The sequence below is a fragment of the Barbus barbus genome (assembly GCF_936440315.1).
Source record: "Barbus barbus genome assembly, chromosome: 6".
Lineage (NCBI taxonomy): Eukaryota > Metazoa > Chordata > Actinopteri > Cypriniformes > Cyprinidae > Barbus > Barbus barbus.
Window position 1 is genome coordinate 2,350,764 of NC_136734.1, and position 22,046 is coordinate 2,372,809.

At 33.6% G+C, this 22,046-nt stretch overlaps 3 protein-coding genes across 3 annotated transcripts; 1 reads left to right on the forward strand and 2 right to left on the reverse strand.

Moving 5' to 3' along the window:
* Positions 1-3,452: 3,452 nt before the first annotated feature.
* Positions 3,453-6,080, reverse strand: LOC306870947 (lipocalin). The gene is made up of 6 exons (XM_079418551.1): positions 5,929-6,080; positions 4,530-4,669; positions 4,356-4,435; positions 4,159-4,272; positions 3,702-3,803; positions 3,453-3,621 (listed from the first exon to the last, which is right to left on the reverse strand). Exons 1-6 carry the CDS (start codon positions 6,022-6,024, stop codon positions 3,608-3,610), a joined length of 546 nt encoding a protein of 181 aa, XP_079274677.1. The 5' UTR covers positions 6,025-6,080; the 3' UTR covers positions 3,453-3,607.
* Positions 6,081-15,058: 8,978 nt separating this feature from the next.
* On the reverse strand, positions 15,059-16,974 carry LOC306870820 (cystatin-B-like). The gene is made up of 3 exons (XM_079418248.1): positions 16,587-16,974; positions 15,952-16,053; positions 15,059-15,464 (listed from the first exon to the last, which is right to left on the reverse strand). The coding sequence occupies exons 1-3, from the start codon at positions 16,656-16,658 to the stop codon at positions 15,336-15,338; spliced, it is 303 nt and encodes a 100-aa protein (XP_079274374.1). The 5' UTR covers positions 16,659-16,974; the 3' UTR covers positions 15,059-15,335.
* A 238-nt stretch (positions 16,975-17,212) lies between these two features.
* LOC306871181 (thiosulfate:glutathione sulfurtransferase) lies at positions 17,213-21,247 on the forward strand. Its single transcript, XM_079418948.1, has 4 exons — positions 17,213-17,707; positions 19,511-19,633; positions 19,708-19,870; positions 20,843-21,247. The coding sequence occupies exons 1-4, from the start codon at positions 17,563-17,565 to the stop codon at positions 20,895-20,897; spliced, it is 486 nt and encodes a 161-aa protein (XP_079275074.1). The 5' UTR covers positions 17,213-17,562; the 3' UTR covers positions 20,898-21,247.
* The last annotated feature ends 799 nt before the right edge of the window (positions 21,248-22,046 follow it).

Consider the following 22,046-nt stretch of genomic DNA (forward strand, 5'->3'; position numbering starts at 1 on the left):
ATCCAGCCTCTGGGATCAGGTGCATATTCCTGAAGCGTTTCAGAGTATTGCATTCAGTCTGTCATGGAGGAGATAACATAACCTCTCTGAAATGCTCTATGAATATAGGACAATGTGATTGATATCTGTCTTGCACTTTACTAGCATGTCCGTCTGATAGATAGCTGTTTGAAAACATGGACATCAGGAAATGATTTTAATCATGTCAGAAACACATTGGAAAGGTATCGGACTGTTTTCCATTGGCACCGAGGACATTGCCTTATTTTGCAACACGTGTGAGATCAGGATAAGGTTATAGGGAATATCTGGTCTCTCAAACTTATAATGATTGCAAAATGTGCATATGATCTGATCTGATGATGAGGGAAAAACAGATACAGCATCATCTGTAATTAATATGTTTAAAAAGGAATGTATGAAAAAAAGCCATTCATGTCATTTTTTTTTAAAGATTTATTCAGAACTAAATTTTGTTTAGATTTTTTTTTACTTTCTGGATCGAGTCCATGCAGCTTATGAGCAAAGTTGTTTAATAAAGCACCTCTGGCATTTTGGGTCTGTGAGACCAGATAGCCCCTTTAGTCTGTGTAATTATAAGAAAGCTTGAATTCTGCGCTAATACGACAGATTTTAATCATGCAAAGGTAAATGTTTTCTCATGTTGTAAGTTGACTTAAATGCATTTCACTTGGATGTATGGGACCACAGGGATGTGAAGTAAATGGGTAAATCTCAGCCTGTCTGGGTCAAATCTAACCCCAAAATCAAAGGAAAACAATAGTTTTTAGTTCTACTTTTGTGCTAATTTAAATACAAATCATCGTATTGCAGTAAATACAGTTTTTATGTTACAGTAATGTACATAACCATTGGAAAATGAATAGGAATTATTGGAACTGAAAATAATAATATAAAAATGGTGTAGAAACAATTCTCACTTGTTAAATTTCACAAAAGTCACAATGAATTAAATGCACATTTTTAAGTATAAAGACTTTAATAGTATTTTCTTGCAAAACGTCCTCCAATAATTAATGTTTTATTTACATCTTTTGAAAAAAAGAAAAAATTCCAGTGCATTTCTGTCTTGACCTTTCCCATTTAATTCAATGTGTTATTTTCTAATTTCTTGTAAATATATGTGAAAATTATTCCTACACCGTTTTTCTTTTCAGTGTATTCATAGTATAAAATCAACCAAAAAAATATTGCATTACAATGATTTGTATTTAAAATTTCACTGCTGTTGTATAAAATAAATGTACAAATACATAAATGATAAGTCAGTGTCACTCAATGTTCAAGCTTCAAAATATATTGTAATATCTTTTATTTTTGGGGTGAAATTTGACCTGGACGTGTGTTTTTCCTTTGAGACTCAGCCATATGAATTCTAAACATACACTATATTAGATACAGTATATGCCAATTATATCATTTTTGATAACCTTATTGATAAGTTATCTGGCCAATTTGATCTTTTGTCAGTATCCACGACATGCAGTATGAATTTAGTTTAATAAGGACAACTACGAGGAGATTCCAAATGATCTGTATGTGTGTGTATGTATGATTATGGTTGATGATTTTTCCGGTTTATGCTCAAAGCAATGCATCAGATATGTTTGCCGACTTCACCAGGTGACTCTCTCATCTTGGCGACTTCATAGTGATGGTACTCTTCACATACGGTCAATGCAAATACACACTAATACCCACTAATTGTCTTAACAGTCGCTGTCAGACCTCACTGAAAGTGTGCATCCTTTACTCATTACCAAAACGTGACAAAAAGCTGGACTCCACAAGGCGAGTCATGTTGGAAATGCGCTGTTTTGTGTTTGTGCATCACGTAAATCGAATCAAATGACGCTTATTCGGGTCACAATTCCACTAACCTGTGATGGATGATGTCCAGCTTTGCATGTGATTGGCCAGAGGTTTCTAAAGGAACTCGACCTCGAAGCACTGAAACAGCCTCTCTTTGTGTCCGAACAGAACCATTAGCAATGATTAGCAAAAACGATGCCATCGGTCGGGAAGGGAAGCACTTCCTCCCGACGCTCCCGGGCCTTCCTCTCTCTCTCTCCCTCTCTTCCTGTGATCATTTTTATACTGCAGATATTTATTTGGTCACTGTTTAAACTTTGTTGTATAGTTAAATGTAAGTAGGAATCTATGGGACTATAACTTATTGTTTTGTACACAGATCTGTAAAGAGAGAGTGTAGATGTAAACACTTCGGAAAGAGGACTTCAGAACTTTGTGTTGTCATGGATGTATCTTCACATTTGTTTAAAAAATGATAAAAAAGGAAATAAAAGGCAAAGTATTTTCCTGCATCCTCTGTTCTTCATTATGGAAATGCACAACGTTTTAGAGGTCTTTTTATATGATAATGAGCATTCCCATTTACATTTCTTCATGCGGTGGATGCTTCTGTCCAAAGCGATTTATCTTGAATTCAAGGTAAACAATGTATAAGTTCATCAGGTTTATTATTTATTCAGGAAATTATTTCTCAGTATCTTTAAAAGTTGTGTATTTACAGTGTAAAGTTATTTTGGTATCATTGAGATGAGATATTAGTTTTTATTAATATTCTTAATTTTCTTTTTAAAGTTTTAGTAATTTTGTCATTAATAGTTGTGTATGTCTATATAAATGTCTACAGTTTTTTTGTTATTTTAGTACATCATGGTAAACTAAAATTGAGAAATGTTGGCAATGTTGTTTTTAAATATATATTTAATATATATATATATATATATATATGTGTGTGTGTATTTTTACTTCAGTTAGTTTAAAGTTTTTAAGATTTATTTTAATGTTGTTTTAGTTATATTTTTAGTTTCAGTATTTTTGTTGTTTTTGTAATTTTCTATTAGTTAAATTTTTTTATTTAGTTATTTTTATTATTATTTCATATTCATTTTTATTGTGGTTTTAAAATATATCAAATTTTAAAAAATTTAAAAATTGCTTTTATTAATTTCTATATGAAATTATATAAAAACAATAAAAAAAAACTGTTTTTATTAACGAGTTTACTTAACTAGTTTTTATACTTATTTCATCTATTATAAATGTATTTATTTTGGTTAAGTAAAGCCTTTGCAACTAGCTGAAACATGTATTTATTTACATTTCATGCTTTATTTCAGTTTATTTTTAAAAAGTTTAGTATATTTGTTTTAACGAGTATATCGCTGGTGCGTACATGCTTGAAAGTCATTTTATGAAGACTTGCAATTTTACATTTGATGTTTTCATAAACTTAAACGTTCACTAGCTTTTCACTTCTACAATAATCTGCTAAATGTCTTTAAAAAGAGACCAACTGCTCCAAAGTATTCAATATTTACAACAATTTAAGTTGGAAATGTCATTTTCTGTGACTGACAGTTAACAAGCTAAATACATAAAAATCACAACACAAATGCCTCAAAGCAAATTCACAAAAGATTTTATTGGTCCAAACTCATGAAGAATTGATGGAAAGAACTTGGAGGGTGAAAGGATTGACAGTGAGAGAAGAAAACACTAGAGGCACTTTAAATGATCAACTACAGTCATCATAAATCAGTCAGGATTCATCAGCACATCAAGGGCACTCGCCTGGAGAGAAAACATGCTCACGTCAGGCCTAGATCCACTCATATTTAGTGTTTATAAGAGTGTTTTTAACAGTGTTTTACCATTTTTAGGCAGGATAGCGATGTTCTCAGGCAGAATGCCTTGCTCCAGTGAAAACTCAGTGAACTTATCCAGGACGTCCTGGCTCAGGTCTGGGGTTCGGCCTTCACAAATGTCATGAGAACAATTCAGAATCAGCGCAAACTTCAGTAAGTGTTTTCATTATCAGAGCTGGCTGAGGAACATGAGATTTACGCTCATAAGAAAAGGCTTAAAATACATATTTTTAATTTTAAATATGTATTTCATTTAAGATAATTGCATACCGCATATATTTAAAATATATTTTGTCCAGAATTTTTTGCCATATGGGTAAGTCTATTCCTCAGAGCCCCATTTTCATCAGCATTGAATTCATTATGACATCTAACCTGACTGTCTTTAGTTTTTATGTGAAGATGCCTAAATTCAAAACCTGCTAAAAATGAAAATACTACATTTTAAAGAGGAGTTAGTTACCATAGAGTTTGTTGAGAAGCGTGGTGGAATCGGCTTTGGTCTTGATGGTGTGGATCAAAGCATATTCATCATACTTCACATCAACGACACGCATGTCATTATCAGTCTCCCAGCCTGAGGAAACACATCATTTCCCATCTGAATCCTGAATAAATCACTACCGTCTTTCATGTCTAGATAAACGCTATCTTCCTTACGTTCACTGCGGAAGCTGAATTTCCCTGGAATATCCGTCTTTTGAGCCAGATGGTTCATTCTCCAGCATGTGCCATCAGGACTGGAAAAACAGGATTAAGGTTAAGGGTTCAAATCATACGACATGAGACGATTTTATTAATAGTTTCTTTTTTTTAGTGATCAGGTTGTCTTACTTGAGACTGGAATATGCCATCTCCAGATCTCCTTCATCAGTCGGGGTCAGCATGGCGACACCCATCTTCATGTTCGCCTTGCGGGCAACAAACCACTCGGCATTGGTGGCAAAACCAATCAGGTACCATTTCCCAGACACCTGAAGGACACACATCAACACTAAACACCCAAATATACACTTTCTGTTGAAAATCTAGTTAAAAAAAATATAGTTCTAAATGATTCATTTAATGTTTGATACAAGTTTTATAATATAAAACTATATATATTATGCAATATATATATATATATATATATATATATATTTTTTTTTTTTTTTGCATGATAGTAGCAGCCATGACCAAAACATACACCTACCGTTGACACACAAAATATAGTTAAAAGTGCCATCTTTTTTTTGGAGCATTTCTAAATGATGAATTTAATGTTTGATATGCATTTCGTAATATAAAAAGTCATGCAAAAAGTTTTATGAAAGATTTATTTATTTTTGCTTGAAATATATGGGTAGCTGCAATGACACAAAAGCACCCAAAATATACAAGCTGAAAAATACAAACATTTTAACTACTCTAATAGACACAGAAATTATAGTAATTTTTAAGCGTTTCAAAATTATAAATTGAATGATGATACAAGTTTTTGTGCAACAAAAATTAAAATAAATTATGTATGTATGAATAAATGGGTCTATGCCCTGACACTAAAGCACCTAAAATATTATTTTCTGTTTAACCTAAAATGTAGGAATAAAAAAAATAATAATAATTTCTGAATTATACATTTAATGTTTGATACTGAAATATAAAAACTCATACAAAAATGTAATTTTTTTTGTTGTTGCATGAAATACATACATATATATATATATACTAATATACATATATTAGTGTTGTCAAATGATTAATCGCGATTAATCACATTCAGAATAAAATTTTTAGTTTACATAATATATATGTGTGTGCTGTATATATTTATGCAGATGTAAATACAAACACATGCATGTTTATATTGAAGAAAAATATGTTATGTTTATGTATTAAATATATTTATATATAATATAAAATACAAGAATATAAACATATACATTTATATGCATGTAAATACTTCCAAAATATATACTGTATGTGTGTATTTATATATTCAAAATAATATAATATATTATAACATAATAATAATAATAACACACATATATTATGTAAACAAAAACTTTTATTTTGGATGCGATTAAACGCGATTAATCGTTTGACAACACTAATATATATATATATATATATATGTGCATGCACACACATATATAGTAACAAATTAAAAAATTGTAACAAATAAAAAGATAAAATAAGTAAAAATTTAAATTTAATTGTAACCTATATTTGAATCCCAATCTTGCAGTCTTACCCCCTTGATGTCGAAGTCGGCCTGTGGCGTGACCTCAGAACTGACGGCAAGGGCACAGAGCAAAACTCCCAGCAATCCCAGCAGGGCGGTTGCCATGGCTACTGCAGAGCTTGTCTGGAGTGTGTTGGAATCAGAGCCTCGAGAGCTGAATTCTGAGCACAGAGTCCCGGCGCAGGAGCTTATATAGAGCCCAAGCCCGTTACATAAACACACGCCCCCTACACACACATCTACAGGAGCACATTCCAGCAGTTCATTACAATCATCAAAACGAACACAAACCCACAAGGAAACTTTTCTTTTAATTTACAGTTTTGCATTAATTCATCATTTTACACTTTTTTCAGATTGTGGGGACAGTTTTGTTTCCAAATTACATCTACTGTATGTAAACCCCCCCCCCCCCACACACACACACACAAAACTCCAATACACTTGTCCGTCTGTGCCGGATGCTCAGCACACACATCTAAATCTTAATGTCATCCATTCAGTTCTCACTTTTCATTGCATGCAAACACACACACACACACCACACACACACACACACACACACAGACACAGACACACACACACACACACACACGCACACACACACACACAAAAACAAGGGCATAAATAATGTAGGGTTTTAGGGCCCCTCTCATTTAACAAGTTTGTTATACAACAGTTGGCACAGAGGTTTGTGAGGGGGTGTGCTTCCTTCTTAACCAGAGGCTACACTCACACACACACGCACACACACACACACACACACACACACACACACACCCCCCTGTACCCTAAAACTACATGTTAAGACAGGATCAGTTTATCTGGGTCAAAGGGGTTTCATACATACATACAGTGTGGTCCAAAAGATAGAGATCACTACTAAAAATGATCTTCTTTTGTATTTCACACTTCAATATGAACAAAACCTCAAGTGTGATTTCAGATGTTTAAAAGAGCATTATAAGATTCAATAGAAGAACATTTGACTGTTTATACAAAGAGTCACATGATCAATGGCACTTATTTTCTTCAATCTACTCTCATTTACTTCAAATTACATTTGATTAGTCACCTAAATACTTGAATGTTTGTTCTTATCTTTTCTTCTTTTCAATTCGAAAACTTTATTTTCAGGTTTAAATGCAATGCAATAAAATTTCAATGAGGTCACAGTCTTTTATACCCCACTGTATACTGTAAACAAAATGCCAATTTTTGATGCTACAAAAATTCAGAAGTATCAATAAAATCAGAAGTATCAATAAAAAAGTGTTAAAATTGGGAAATATAATTACAATTTAAAATATCTGTTTCCTGTGTGAATACATTGTGAAATGTAATTTATTTCTGTGATCAAAGCTGTATTTTCAGCATCATTACTCCAGTCTTCAGTGTCACATGATCCTTCAGAAATTATTCTAATATGCTGATTTACTGCTCAAAACATTTCTGATTATTATCAATGTTGAAAACAGTTGTGCTGCTTGAATTTTTATTTTTTTATTTTTTTGGAAACCATCAGGGTCTCATAATTCTCTGATGAATAGAATCGAAATGAGAGCATTTATTTGAAATATAATATTTTATAAAATTATAAATGTCTTTACTGTCACTTTTGATCAATTTAATGCACCCTTGCTGAATAAAACTTCTTAAATAAATAAATAAATAGCAGTGATCCCAAACATTTGAGTGGTAGCATATGTCTGTGTATGTGTCTTTAAATGCGTTGCTTCTGTGGTTCAAGATTGGAAAAGACCCATCAATAATTATAGCCAAAAAAAAACCAAGTCACAGCAAACAGGTTGATAAAGGACAAAGAGCTGCTGTATCTGTCTCTCTCTCTCGTGCTCTGGGCCGTTCTGGAACCTGGAACAGAGAACAATGTCAGCATTTCACATTGAAAACAATGTTTACAGTGAAAACCCCGCAGTCACTCGCATGCACAACAAACACACTCGACATCAGCTGCAAATGCATTCGGACTGTAAGACTTTATTTGTGCAGTAACTTATTCGTGCAATTATAGCGAGCTTTAAATGAATGCTATTTTCTTCTGTACCTATGAAAATCATAGCAGGACAGGTTTATAGTTTTACCCCATATAAAGCTACCTGAGGAATTTGCTCTTTTCCATCTGTTTCCTCTTACAGATGTGAGATACGCCTATTCGTTCAGCCTATAAGAGACGCCTACAAACAATCACAGCATTTTCTAAGAAACTGCTTTTCTCTGAACCAAACCGAGTGCGTGTCTCTGTCTAATTGTCTGTGTGTCTCTCATATACTGACATATTTACTATGAGACGGGTAAACCAGGTATTTATGGGTGTTTTGCAGGTGGAAACTCGCCCCTTCTGAGCTGATAACCTAATTCACAAATACCTGAACCGTTTCAACAGGTACAGAAAGATGAGATATACATCTAATCACAGAGCTCTGGAATTATATTTTAGTTAAAGGTAGCAAATTGATGCTATGCACTATAAAAAAACAGTAATAAAACAATAAAATAAAACAAAAAAAAACTTTCTGTACTGGTGAAGCACGATTAATAAGTGTTAAGACAGTATTTTTAGTACCTTAATAAAGTCATAATATTATGAAAATTATGAGAATAGAATTATGAGATTCAAATCTTAATATTTAAAGCCAAAATTACTTTACTCTCTAAATATTATCTCACAATGCTACAACTCACTTCTCATAATTCGCAAAATTTTACTCTTATTCTCGTGTTGCTGTAAGACTTTACATTTATTCATTTAGCTGACGCTTTTATCCAAAGCGACTTACAATTGCTATATATGTCAGAGGTCGCACGCCTCTGGAGCAACTAGGGGTTAAGTGTCTTGTTCAGGGACACATTGGTGTCTCACAGTGGATTTGAACCCGGGTCTCTCACACCAAAGGCATGTGTCTTATCCACTGCGCCATCACCACCCCTGGTGGTGGCTATCAATACTTTCTTCTAGTATTGATACGACTTTATTCAAGAGTTACTGCTCTGGTCGTTCACAGTCAGTAAGGGTGGAGGGGTTTTGGTCAGATCCCCTGCCCCTATTTAAAGGGGTCCCACAAGGAAGCATATTGGGGCCTATAATGTTTAATATTTATGTCAATGACATTGCTCTTGCTGCAGGCGATTCTCACGTACATTTATACGCTGATGATACTTTTGCACATTCAGTTCTTCTTTGACTTCTGCATTATCTTTATTGCAGGCCAGTTTTACTCGCATCCAGCATGCTTTCTCTAGTCTTCAATTAGTTTTAAATACAAATAAAACAAAATGCATGGTTTTCAACAGAAATCTATTGTATGTTGAAAACCTGTCTAAAATTATTTCATCGGATGGCTCTGAGATCGATTATGTTGAATGCTACAAATAGCAAATTGTCATTTGAAACTCATATAAATGTATTGCTTAGAAAGGTTCAATCTCATATTGGTTTTCTTTATCGTAACAAATCTTCTTTCACACATTCTTCAAAACAGCTTTTGGTTAAAATGACTGTGCTTCTGATTTTGGATTATGGTGATGTAGTTTATAGGTCTGCTTCAAAAACTCTCCTTCATAAACTGGATGTTATTTACCATGCTGCAATCCGCTTTGTGACTGGAGCTTCATTTAATACTCACCATTGTCACTTGTATTCTTTATTGAACTTCTCTTCATTCTCGTAGACAAATTCATTGGTTTCTGTTCATTTATAAAACTCTTATTGGGAAAACTCCATCATATTTACAGTCACTTCTTAATATTCATAATACAAGTCTGCGCTCTAGGAGTTTCATTCATTTTTGCGTATCTCCTTCAGTTTTCTGCTGCGTATGATTGGAATCATCTGCAGCAGACTTTAAAGTTTTAGTTCATTTATTTCGCTTTCTTCCTTTAAAAATTCAATTCAGTCAATAGTAGATCAGTGTACTTGTTTTTAGTTATTTGTTTGTTTTTATGTTACTGTTTTTATGCTGCCTCTTGGCCTGGTCGTTATTGTAAATAAGAACTGGTTCACAACTGACTTAAATAACCTGGTTAATTAAATTAAATGAAAAAATCTTTAAATTAAATGAAAAATGTTTTACTTTATCATCAAAATAATATGATCTCACAATGCTATGACTTTACTCTAATTAATTTGACTATATATCTATATTGAATATAGATCTATATTGATTATACAAGTTAAATTTTTTATAGGACGTTATTCTTGAATTGATAGTTTTATTGTCGTAATCTCACAATGCTATGCCTATTCTTATCATTTTGATTTTTTTTCTCAAAATCCTACAAATTTATTTTTGTGTAAGACTTTATTCTTGTACTGATGCAATCTTATTATTGAAATTTGTACTTTATCATCAAAATATTACTTTAAACACAGTGCTATGACTTTATTCTCGCAATTTTGATTTTATAGATTTTTACAAGTTTAATCTCATATAAAACTTTACGCTTGTATTGCTATGATTTATTCTCATAATTCTGATTTTATTATCAAAATATTAAGATATTAATCTAACAATTCTACAACTTTATTTTCGTAATTTTGACTTTGCTCTGAAAATATTACAACTTTAGACTCAATGTTGTTTTACATGGGGCCCCCAGCTGATTTGCTTCCAGTCAACACTCCAGCTCCAGTTAAATGAGCTAGTCTTTTGAATCTTGCTGTTGCCTCCAGATTACTAAAGGGAAAGCCAGACAAAAGCGTTAGTGGGACGTTTACATGAGACTGGCCTCTGATTGCCTGCATGTACATATATCACAGTCCAGACACACAATAAAAGCCACAGAACTCACTTCCCACAACCCCGGGACTTTTACAACATGTTTGTCAGCATGGCACACCATCTACAGAGAAGAAACAACACAGATGTGACCCTGATATGTTACATTGCAGCAGATCATTTTTATATTTAGTGCCATGTGTTACAAGTTTCTTTTATAACATGTTATAAAATAATAAATAAACAGACATTAAATAATAAAATGTTGACATCTAAACAGTTCAACATGTTTAAAGCAGTCTATGCAACTCCTGATCAAATAGACTTTGTATAAAGCCTGTGACTGTAGAGCAACACCTTGCCTGTCGGTCAAATGCAGTGGGGCTTGTTTCTACAAATCAATGCAAAATATTCATTGTCTCAAGAGAACAGATTGAAGTTAAGTCTATTTAATCAAATCAAATTGGATGAAATAGTCAAAGTGAGAGCCAGATTCAGCACAATTTTGTCAAAGACGAGTTATAGTGCTCCTGTAGGGGTCATTCCTGCTCTTCAGGACTTTTTCAACCCTCTGTAACTTTTAAATGTTTTTATTAGTTATTGGTATAAAATGGTGCTGTCAAACGTCATTTATTCACTTGAATAGGTCAGAATAGAATGGGAAAAACTAATGCTATTTATTTGCTTATATGAGGACATCAACTTGCATTTTTAACGCATTTAAGCATCTATTGTCATATTATTATGCCAGTCTCTGTAAATGATCAAACAGGATGGATGTTTTACTGTGATTTTTACTCTACTGTTCAAGTGTCAAGTACTTTATCAGTGTTTTTCACAACATTCTAAAGCATAATATTGTACTTTTTTTTTTTTTTTTACCATACTAAGCTTCATATTAAATATCATTTAGTAGCCTGCTTAATTACATTATAAATCTATTATTCCGGCCCGGAACACATTTATTTTCAAAGGAGAATAACTGCCTGTAGCATTGTTTTTCAGATAAACAAGTATGTTAACTTAACATGTTTCTTAGCCTAAATATCTGCACATTATGGTATTTTTATGCTTTAGTAGAGTCAAAACAGCACCTTTAAATATTAAAGGTAAAACAAACAACAACTTTTTGGATAGTAGTATCGCTTTTTATTTAATTTTTTCATTTATATGTTTATTATTGAAATGTTGTTATATGCATGTGCCAATTTGATTTAATTTTCTTAAATATGTGGGTAGATAGTATTTATAGAGTTGTAACTTTTTAGTTTTAGTTACTTTTTCTTATTTGTAAGTCGCTTTGGACAAAAGCGTCTGCTAAATGACAAAAGTAAAGTAAGTAAGTAACTTTTATTAAGTAAAAAGTATGACATTATGCTTTGGAATGTAGTGGAGTAAAGTTTTCCAAAGAAAAACACTCCATTTATTGAGTAAAGTACAAAAATACTTCACTACTGCCCTCCTCTGATACAAACCAAAATCAACCCGATTCACTGCTAATACTCACTGATGTTTGTGCTGGTGTTTTCCCTCCAAAATGATGTCACTTCCTGGATGATGAGTTCATTGAGGAACTGTTTATTTATTTATGGTAAAGGAACACTCCACTTTTTTTGGAAATAGGCTCATTTTACATCTCCCCTAGAGTTTTAGCATAGTTAGTTTAGCATAGATCATTGAATCGGATTAGACCATTAGCGTTTGGTCATCAAAAATGACCAAAGAGTTTCGATAATTTTCCTATTTAAAACTCGACTCTTCTGTAGTTACATCGTGTACTAAGACCGATGGAAAATTAAAAGTTATATTACGCAGCGCCTGAAAGTAGTAACTAGTTATAATCAATGATCTAAAGAAAAAAAAATTCAATGATCTATGCTAAGCTAAAAGTGCTACCGCCAGACCTGGAGATCGGCTGAATGGATTCAAAAACGGTGAAACTCAACTGTTTAACTCTAAGGGAGTTGTAAAATGAGCCTATTTCCAAAATAAGTGGAGTGTTCCTTTAAATTAGGATTTTTATAAACCTCTGACTATCATTTGAAATAATATTTACAAGGAAGCAATTACTATTATTATTGTTGTTGTTTAGTTAAAACATTTTCAAATAAATGTTACACTATAAACAACTAAACTAAATGACTGCATTTTGCCTTTTACACTGCAAATTTAAGTTATCCTTTACAGGTTTACACACGCACACACACACACACACACACACATGTTGGTTTTTGTGGTTTATGGGGACTCTCCATAGGCGTAATGGTTTTTATACTGAACAAACTGTGTGTGCTATTGCCCTACACCAACCCTACACCTAAACTTAGCCCTCACAGGAGACTTTGTGCATTTTTAGATTTTCAAAAAAACACCATTTAGTAGACCCTGAATATCCTCAGCTGTCGCAGATGGTACAGTCTTTGCCTGGCTTTCTTAACCTGTGTTTGGATGTGTGTAGTCCAAGTCAGGTTCTCGGAGATGTTTACACCGAGGTACTTGAAGCTACTCACCCTCTCCACAGGGGTCCCACTGATCATAAGAGGAGTGTAGGGCTGCTGCTGTCTCTTCCTAAAGTCCATGGCACTCTTCCGGTTGTCCTGGCACCATGATGTGAGTCTCTCTACCTCATCCAAGTAAGCGGTCTCATCGTTGTTGGAGATGAGGCCCAGAACCACAGTATCATCAGCGAATTTGATAATAGATGTGGAGCTGTGAGAGGACACGCAATACTATAAATAATAATTTATAGTTTTATTTCTAACTCTGAAATGTGATATTTCAATCTATTTATTTGAAATAAAACAACATTAATCATTTTCACCTGAATGTCAGCCAATCTGTATGTTGTAATTTGACCTCATTACATTTTAGTTGCTTATAGCATAAATAATTAAATGCTTTTGGCTTTAATAAAAGGATTAAAAAACATAAAACAATCAAAAAACATTCTAAAACTGGGTTATTATAGTTAACTAAGGATAAAACTAAAACCATTAAGAATTTATTTTTCTTGAAATGAAATGAACATTAGCTGAAATAAAATAAAATATAAAAAAACTTTAATTTAATAGTTGCCAGATTGTTCATTTTTATTTAGTTTAACTTGAAGTAATAATATAACTAATATATATGTGTGTGTGTGTGAGAGAGTGTTTATATGTGTTTTTACTAAAGTAATGCTGGTAAAACAGGTTTTCACAGATGCAGATGTGGTTTAGTGTGGCATGTGACTAAAGTACGCTTCTCGTGATGAATCATGCTTCATTTAGACATATGGCATCTCCCGTGATAATGTTCCTGTCTCTTATATGCTTAATAAGCATTTAATGGTTTCTGTCCATGCAATGCTCTCACTCAAACTCAAATAAAGATGTAATAAATATATATAATTACAAATGAGTTCCTCAGATTTTGTCAAATGCAGACTTAAACTCATCCTACACTTCTCATCTGATCTGATCCTCACTAAATTTGAGTCAGATCATCACGAGGCCACTGTGCAAGCTGGCATGTAACGCAATGGTGAAGTTGACTATAAAGATGAGAGAGATACAGGATATGTGGTGGAAAACAACCTCCTCAGTCTGAAACACAATCCTGTTTTTTTCCTTTGTCTGCCTACTGTTAGCAGAAAAAGATCACAAGACTTCTCCGTCACACGTATTAAGTAGCATATACACTATCAGTCAAACCCTTTACGTTTATTATTTTTATTGTTTAGTATTACTATAGTCCACATTTCAGAATAACAATAGTTTCATAAAATCCTAAAGAAATAATGTAGTGACCAAATAAAAAGCAAAATCAGAACTCTCTTATATTATTTCTAAAAACATTATACCCATATTATATCTTAAAATGTAGTATTGTTTATTAAATTAATCCCATGAATTTGTTTTAAAAGAATGATACATTACTTTTCTTTGCTCGTGTAGTTCTGCAGATGCAGTTTAGTTTAGTAAAACTAAATCTAAAATGAGAAAAACTAAAGCCATAAAAATGAAAACGCAATAAAATAAACATAACTGTATACATAGAAACCTTCAACTTTTTTTGTATTAAAATAACTAAAATAAAATGCATTGAAACTATAATAGTATCTCTCTGATACTAAAATAACACTGGTGTGAGCTGATGGAAAATGTTGAAAATGAATGGAGAAGCAATATTTTCTTGGCTGTAATAATGAAAAAGGAGAACGACCTGTGCTTCATGTTTTGTCTGAAGGGGTTTCTTCAGTCCATTCAAACTGAAAGGCTTATGATTCATCTGACGGTCAATCTTTTTGTTGAGTGTGTTAAAATCCCTTTTTGTGAAGAACAAGATGACAAATATATTTGTATGAAATATTTGACTATAAACAACATTCTTCTAGAGGGTGTAAATAAAACAAAGACTTGCCATTTGAAATATATTTCCCTTTATTTTAGAAGTTCCATTATTTTTTAAAAAACAGATTTGGAATGATTCATATCCTTATGCAATTACTTCAGCACAGTATAATGTTTGTCAAAGCAAGCAAAGATGTGTTGGTCTCCTCTACATACAGTAGGCACTGGACTGGAGATCACTTGATGGTGTAGAACTGAATAAAGCTTTTGTAACAGCATTATTTGAATATATCACACATATCAACCTATTTTGTATACAGTATGGGATTTTATTATGTGTGTGCATGTATTAGAAGTATTCAATAAGATCCTGTTGAGTTTTCGACGTCTGGATGCTGTGCAGCTGGAGTTTTTCTCCACTGTGAGGAAGCGACTTGTGAACCCTCAGATGAACGAATTCTTCGCCTCCTACATTCACCTGGAGAGGGAGATATGGAGAATACTCCGTTTACACATGCTTTGAACTGTTAGAAAGTAGATATTGATTGCAGTATGCAAGCTGTAACATGAGTCCAAACAGTAATCCAAACCACTCCAGTCCATCAGTTATCGAGACAAAAGCTGCATGTTTGTAAGAAACAAATCCACAGACTTGTTCATGTTATTATGGACTGTATTTTAGCTGGAAGCAATGGTTTGAAGTTCAAAATGCTTTAATGATGGATTTGTTTCCTTCAAACACGCAGCTTTTGGCTTCTCAAGATGTTAACGGATGGACTGGAGTGGTGTGGATTATTGTGATGTTTTTAATCAGCGGTCATTCTGACGGCACCCATTCACTCCAGAGGAGAGCAAGTGATGCTACATTTCTACAAATCTGATGAAGAAACGAGCTTGGCCTGAGGGTGAGAACATTTTTAGCAAATTTTCATCTATTGCCTCGTATCCTGGTCTTCAAAGTTTACCTTGATAAAGTAGTTGGTTCCGGACACGACCTGAGTGGTGAAAGATTTGGCAATGAAAGCAGCAAACTTCTTCCCTGCCTTCTCTTCGGCATGATGTTTGACCTGAATCAAAACACACAGATTTCATATTTAATGCAAACGCGGTTAATTGTCATTAAAATATATCACAATGAAATCTTAACTTGGTCTTAAAACATGCTGCTTCTTCATGAAACACAATTTCTTATTTTTCCCCCTTTGACCTAGACTGAAAAAGCCTGTTCTGCAAAAATATGTGATTTGTCAAGTTAGACGAATTAAGTTACTCTGGCACACCCTAAAGGCCAAAGTTTTCCGTATTCCATATTCATCATTTCCTATCAAAATGCATGCTACAGATGCGAAAACGCAGAAAATCGAACCTGATCCGAATTGTTTATGACTGCATAAATACCATTTATCGCCTGCAATCTCTGGTGCATGCAATTGTTGTACTTCAGACATACATTATGACTTTAAATCATTTAGGAAGCTGAACGTAGTTATCCTGCATTAATTGACACATAGCATAGTAAATTCTAGATGCTAATAAATACACATCACGTGCATTCACACATCAGCTGCACCATCAAAACAAGCAGAAGCTCCAGTCTCACCTCATCGCAGATCTTCTGCACCTCGGCTGTGGCTTGCTGCACCGCGGATGGACCTCCAACCAATGTCGCCATTACTGTAATCGATGTCGAGATGTAGAAAAATATGTTTTGTACAGTCCAGATTACTGAAATGTCACTGCTATGGTATTTATGTTGTCTCTAGATCATATGACTATGAGCCATCACTGGAATGTACAATGTGTTCAGAAGAGGCGGGGGTTGATTAAAAAAAACAACTTTACAAAAGAAATCATAGAGTTAGGCTATAATGACGTATAATTAAATAATGCAAATAATTATTAAGGTTGGTGTTTAAAGCTAAACATATTCTGGGTATCATAACATCTGATGTATCGTGGATATTTCCTCTTATATTTTGGTTTAGTCTGAGGTGGGACCAACACAAAGACAATTATGGGCGTGGCTTAATACCCGGGCGTTATCTCTGATTGGTGAACTTCAATGATATAATTAAAAAAATCATGTTTTAATTACACACGGTATATTTTAGACTAAATGGTTTAAAAATTACTTCATGAAGTTATTAAAGAGTCCAGACGCACAAAATATAAACGACGCAGTCACGTGTTATATGTTACTATTCTCAGCGCTGAACTGAAGGAACCATTCACAATCGTTTCTGCTTACTAGATAAACATTTGTTTTAATTACATTTAAAGGAATAATTGGGAACAAGTTGCATGTCTATATCAGACATTGCTCATTTGAATGAATAGGTTTAAATTGAATAGGAATAAAACATAAAACGCCCACATATATATAGAAGTGGACGAATACAGTAATCGGCTTTTGAGCCTCTGAGCGCCGCCTGGAGGAAAACATGCTTCGTGTCTCATCAGCTTCACTCAGCATCGCCTCAATCATTGATACATAGTTAAACCAAATACTCTGCGTTAGATCAGTCATAGCTGCGCTTCATTCTAGCAGTACTCAGAAGCGCACGTGTCTGATAGAGATGAACACAGTGCTGCACCTGAGCTCAGGTGTGTGCTCTCTACTGGCGCTCCTGCTTCTGTCAGTCTCTGCCGAGCAATGCGATAATAGAGCTGACAACTGCAATAAATGGACTGAAACATCTCACAATCCACCTCTAAACACAGGTAAAGTATTTAGTTCTCTCTGTCTCTGATTAAATGATTAAATAATAATGTTCTAAATGATGAAAATGTCAGAGAAATGCTTTAAAAACCTAGTTTCAGATGTAATATATTCGTATTCCGCTGGCTTATATGCGAAACAAAACAATTGTGTGCTTTTAACGAGAGTGGGAAGAGTTCATCTGTCATAGCAAGCATGAGAGTATGCACGTATGGTCAGTGACTCAGAGAAGGTTTGATGTTGCATCACAGTTACAGCTTCCTTTGCCAAACCCTGCCTGATCAAAGCCCTTTCCTGACACAAAGACAAAACTAAAGGAGAGAAAGTGTTGGAACCAGGACAAAAAAGTTGACATTAAGGTATAATTATGAGATAAAAGCCATAATTATGACATGAAAAAAAATCTAAATGATGACACATTGAGTCATAATCAGTGTTGGGCTAGATACTCTTTCTATAATTTCTCCGTTACCCATATTCGATTATATTTCATTATGTATTTTATCAAATCACATAAGTTTGTAAGAAACTCTTTAATTTTCCAAAAAGATTTATGTTAATTATAGTAATATATAGTAAAACCACAGCTTACACAACAGTGTTCAGATCATCTTTTTTTCTGTCGTAATTATGAGATAAAAGTAGAAATGATGGCATAAAAGTAAAACAAGATAAACAGTCATTATATAATTGCATTACAGTCATTATAAACAGTCATTACATTATTATATAAAGTCAAAACTATTAATTTAAACTGTTCTATTTAGAGTTTTGTCTTGTTTCTTGTCCAAATGTCTAAACATTCTTAAATCAAGAAGCATTTTCTAGACAAGTAAAAATTATTGTCTTGTTTTCAGAAAAAAAAGGCAAAATTAAGTGTTTTTTCCTTAAAACAAGCAAAATAATCTCCCAATGGGGTAAACTAAATTTGAACTTTAAATTTAGAAATTATGACATAAAAGTAAAAATTATAACATAACAAAAAAAAAAAAAAGTCAAAGATGAAATTATGAGATGCTGTTATAATTGTGAGATAAAAAGAAGAAATTGATATAAATGATCAGATAAAAAGTCAATTATTATATAGAAAGTTCTATGTCAAAATGAAGAAAATGTTCTATATCAAAATGATATGAGAAAAGTTATGTATAAAGAATTTAACTATGAAATAATAATTATTATGAGATCGAAAATTGCAAAAAGTTGGAGTTATAAAAAGTCAGAATTATGAGATTAAAAAGTAAAAATTCTGAGTCACATACTGAGTCATAATGATGAGATAAAATGATAAATATCGTGACAAAAGTCAGTCAACAATTACTTTTTTACCCCAGAACTTTGACATTTTATCTCATCGTTATGATTTAGCATATAATAATTTTGACTCTGTTTCATAATTATGGATTTTTATGTCATAATTCAGATTTTCCAAAACATGATTTCCCCCCCTTGTGTGACTTCCATCATAGATATCTTTATAAGGTCAGTGATTATATCATCTTGCAATAAATATATAGTTGCAGAACCAGATTTAGCTGTTTTGGAATTAATCAGTGTTTGTTTTGAAGTATTCAGCAGGCTCCTGATGAGCTTTAGAAGTCCAGTAGATTCATCCTCTTCTGTATGTACCTGAAGATGGGATATAAAGAATGACTCTGAGCTTTATACAAACACAAAATAAATGATAAGTGTGACTCTATCATATCACTCAATAGATACAGTAGATTAAATACAGCTTCGCAATATGAATTAGCAGCAGGATGTTGTCAGTACTCAGATGTGTGCTCACCCGCCATGTGTTTCAGATCATGTTGTGACGTACGAGCAGCTGAAGGACATGATGTCCACCGGAAGCGTCCAGCTCTTCGATGTGCGTGAACCAGACGAGCTGGAAGCAGGATTTATTCCAGGAGCCACTAACATTCCCTGTAAGTCACCAGCATACAAAGATCTGCACACACACACTCAGACATGATGAGTTACGGTGTTTTTGGTCATGCAGTGGGAGACGTGGAGCAGGCCCTCAGACTGGACCCAGATCAGTTTAGAGAGCGCTACGGCGTCCCAAAGCCTGGTTTACAGGACTCAGACTTTGTGCTGTACTGCCAGAGGGGCATCCGCAGCCTCACCGCACTGGAGACCGCAAGAGATCTGGGATACGGAAAGTATGTGAACGAACACACACACACGGTCACACACACACACGGTCACACACACACACGGTCACACACACACACGGTCACACACACACACACACACGGTCACACACACACACACATGTTGGTTTTTGTGGTTTATGGGGACTCTCCATAGGCGTAATGGTTTTTATACTGAACAAACTGTGTGTGCTATTGCCCTACACCAACCCTACACCTAAACTTAGCCCTCACAGGAGACTGTGCATTTCTACTTTCCCCCAAAAAACCTCACTGTGTATGATTTATAAGCGTTTTGAAAAGTGGGGACATGGGGCAATATCCTGAAAAGTCACCTTCACCTTGTAATACCTGTCATACCTGTGCCATTACACACATTTATGTCCTCATTTGTCACAAAAACACACACCATTACGCCTATGGAGAGTCCCCATAAACCACAAAAACCAACGTGTGTGTGTGTGTGTGTGTTTATGTGGTTTATGAGGACACAAATTTGTATAATGACATGGGTATGACAGAGGTATTACAATATGAAGGTGGTTTATGAGGACACTGCCTTATGATCAGTGGGACCCCTGTGGAGAGGGTGAGTAGCTTCAAGTACCTCGGTGTAAACATCTCCGAGAACCTGACTTGGACTACACACATCCAAACACAGGTTAAGAAAGCCAGGCAAAGACTGTACCATCTGCGACAGCTGAGGAAATTCAGGGTCTACTAAATGGTGTTTTTTTGAAAATCTAAAAATGCACAAAGTCTCCTGTGAGGGCTAAGTTTAGGTGTAGGGCAATAGCACATACAGTTTGTTCAGAATAAAAACCATTACGCCTATGGGATGAACCCACTTTCACAAAAACAAACGTGTGTGTGTGTGTTTAATCCTCATCCGGAAAACACAAAAAACTGATAAGATGATAATTAATTTGATTTATCCTCACAAACAACAAAACTCCTCATCAGTTTGTGTTTGTCTCTCAGGGCCCGTCATTATGCTGGAGGATACAAAGAATGGATTCAGCTGGAACCTCAGTAAACGAAGCTTATTTCTGTGAAGGACTGTGAAGATGATGACTGAAGTTTATACAGCGCTTGACTGTTAAAATCACAACTCAGACCAAAAATGTATTATTCATAATATTTCAGAAGTGGCTATATATTTTTGGTAAAAAATTAAATAAATAATATTTCATTGCAAATGTTTATGGTAGTCTGGTTGTTTTTATATAATATATAATTTTGATATGATCTAGTCATCACAGACTTCACTGCAATAGCAAAAATATGTAACGCTGTACATTTATGTTTTTCCAAATAGCTAAAACAAACACTATAGTTATTATAGTTATCTCAAATTAAAATAATAAAAAACATTTTTGTTACTTGAAATAAAATAAAACAATCAAAACTTATTTTATTTCAGCTAGTTGCCAAAACAACATTTCTCACTTTCATTTAGTCTAACTAAAACTATATATTTACAACACAAGGCACACAACAAAATTGCTAAAAACTAAAATAAAAACTAATTCAAAATATTAAAAATGTCAAGTAATTAAGCACTGACCAAACTGATGATGGAAGAATAAATAAGTAAAAAGTATAATAATAAGGATTTCTTTGCAACAACAACTTCATGCACTCCATGAACAAATTTGGTTTCCTAAAACCAATTCACCAGCCTGTAATTTCAATAATTTGCAATAAACCTGAAAAATTCTATATGGCATTTAACATGTAAAATTATATTTAGTGAGAATTAAGCCACAAGATGGTGCTAGTTTTCATATTGACTACTGGCATCAAATGTTTTAAATGAAGAAAACAAAAGACTTTCAAAATAAACACCACTTCAAGTCAAAGTCACCAACTTAATAATGCAGAGCAAATTCAGGAGAACTTTAGTCATAACCATGAACATATTTCATGACGACAATGCATATTTCACACTATAAAAGAAATATTAATTAAAAATATTTATTTGAACCAACCACATGCATATGATTCTGGAATAGCAAAAGCAAAGAAAAATGCCTTCAAAAACTAACCAGATTATTTTTTAAATGCTCTTTTCTGAAGTTTATGAGTTTTGAAAGACTAAAATTGCTAAAATATATGTCTAATTCTTATTTTAATTTCCCCTACCCAGACACTTTTAACTTCCTCTTTATATTAAATGTATAAA

Coding starts and splice junctions, on each gene's coding strand:
- LOC306870820 (XM_079418248.1), bottom strand. CDS start 16,658: ATGGCGACATTGGTTGGAGGTCCATCCGCGGTGCAGCAAGCCACAGCC. Junction 16,054..16,586: donor TGCAGAAGATCTGCGATGAG/GTGAGACTGGAG, acceptor GTTTTGATTCAG/GTCAAACATCATGCCGAAGA. Junction 15,465..15,951: donor GAACCAACTACTTTATCAAG/GTAAACTTTGAA, acceptor CTCCCTCTCCAG/GTGAATGTAGGAGGCGAAGA.
- LOC306870947 (XM_079418551.1), bottom strand. CDS start 6,024: ATGGCAACCGCCCTGCTGGGATTGCTGGGAGTTTTGCTCTGTGCCCTT. Junction 4,670..5,928: donor CCGACTTCGACATCAAGGGG/GTAAGACTGCAA, acceptor TGTGTCCTTCAG/GTGTCTGGGAAATGGTACCT. Junction 4,436..4,529: donor ATGGCATATTCCAGTCTCAA/GTAAGACAACCT, acceptor CTGTTTTTCCAG/TCCTGATGGCACATGCTGGA.
- LOC306871181 (XM_079418948.1), top strand. CDS start 17,563: ATGAACACAGTGCTGCACCTGAGCTCAGGTGTGTGCTCTCTACTGGCG. Junction 17,708..19,510: donor CAATCCACCTCTAAACACAG/GTAAAGTATTTA, acceptor CATGTGTTTCAG/ATCATGTTGTGACGTACGAG. Junction 19,871..20,842: donor AGAGATCTGGGATACGGAAA/GTATGTGAACGA, acceptor TTTGTCTCTCAG/GGCCCGTCATTATGCTGGAG.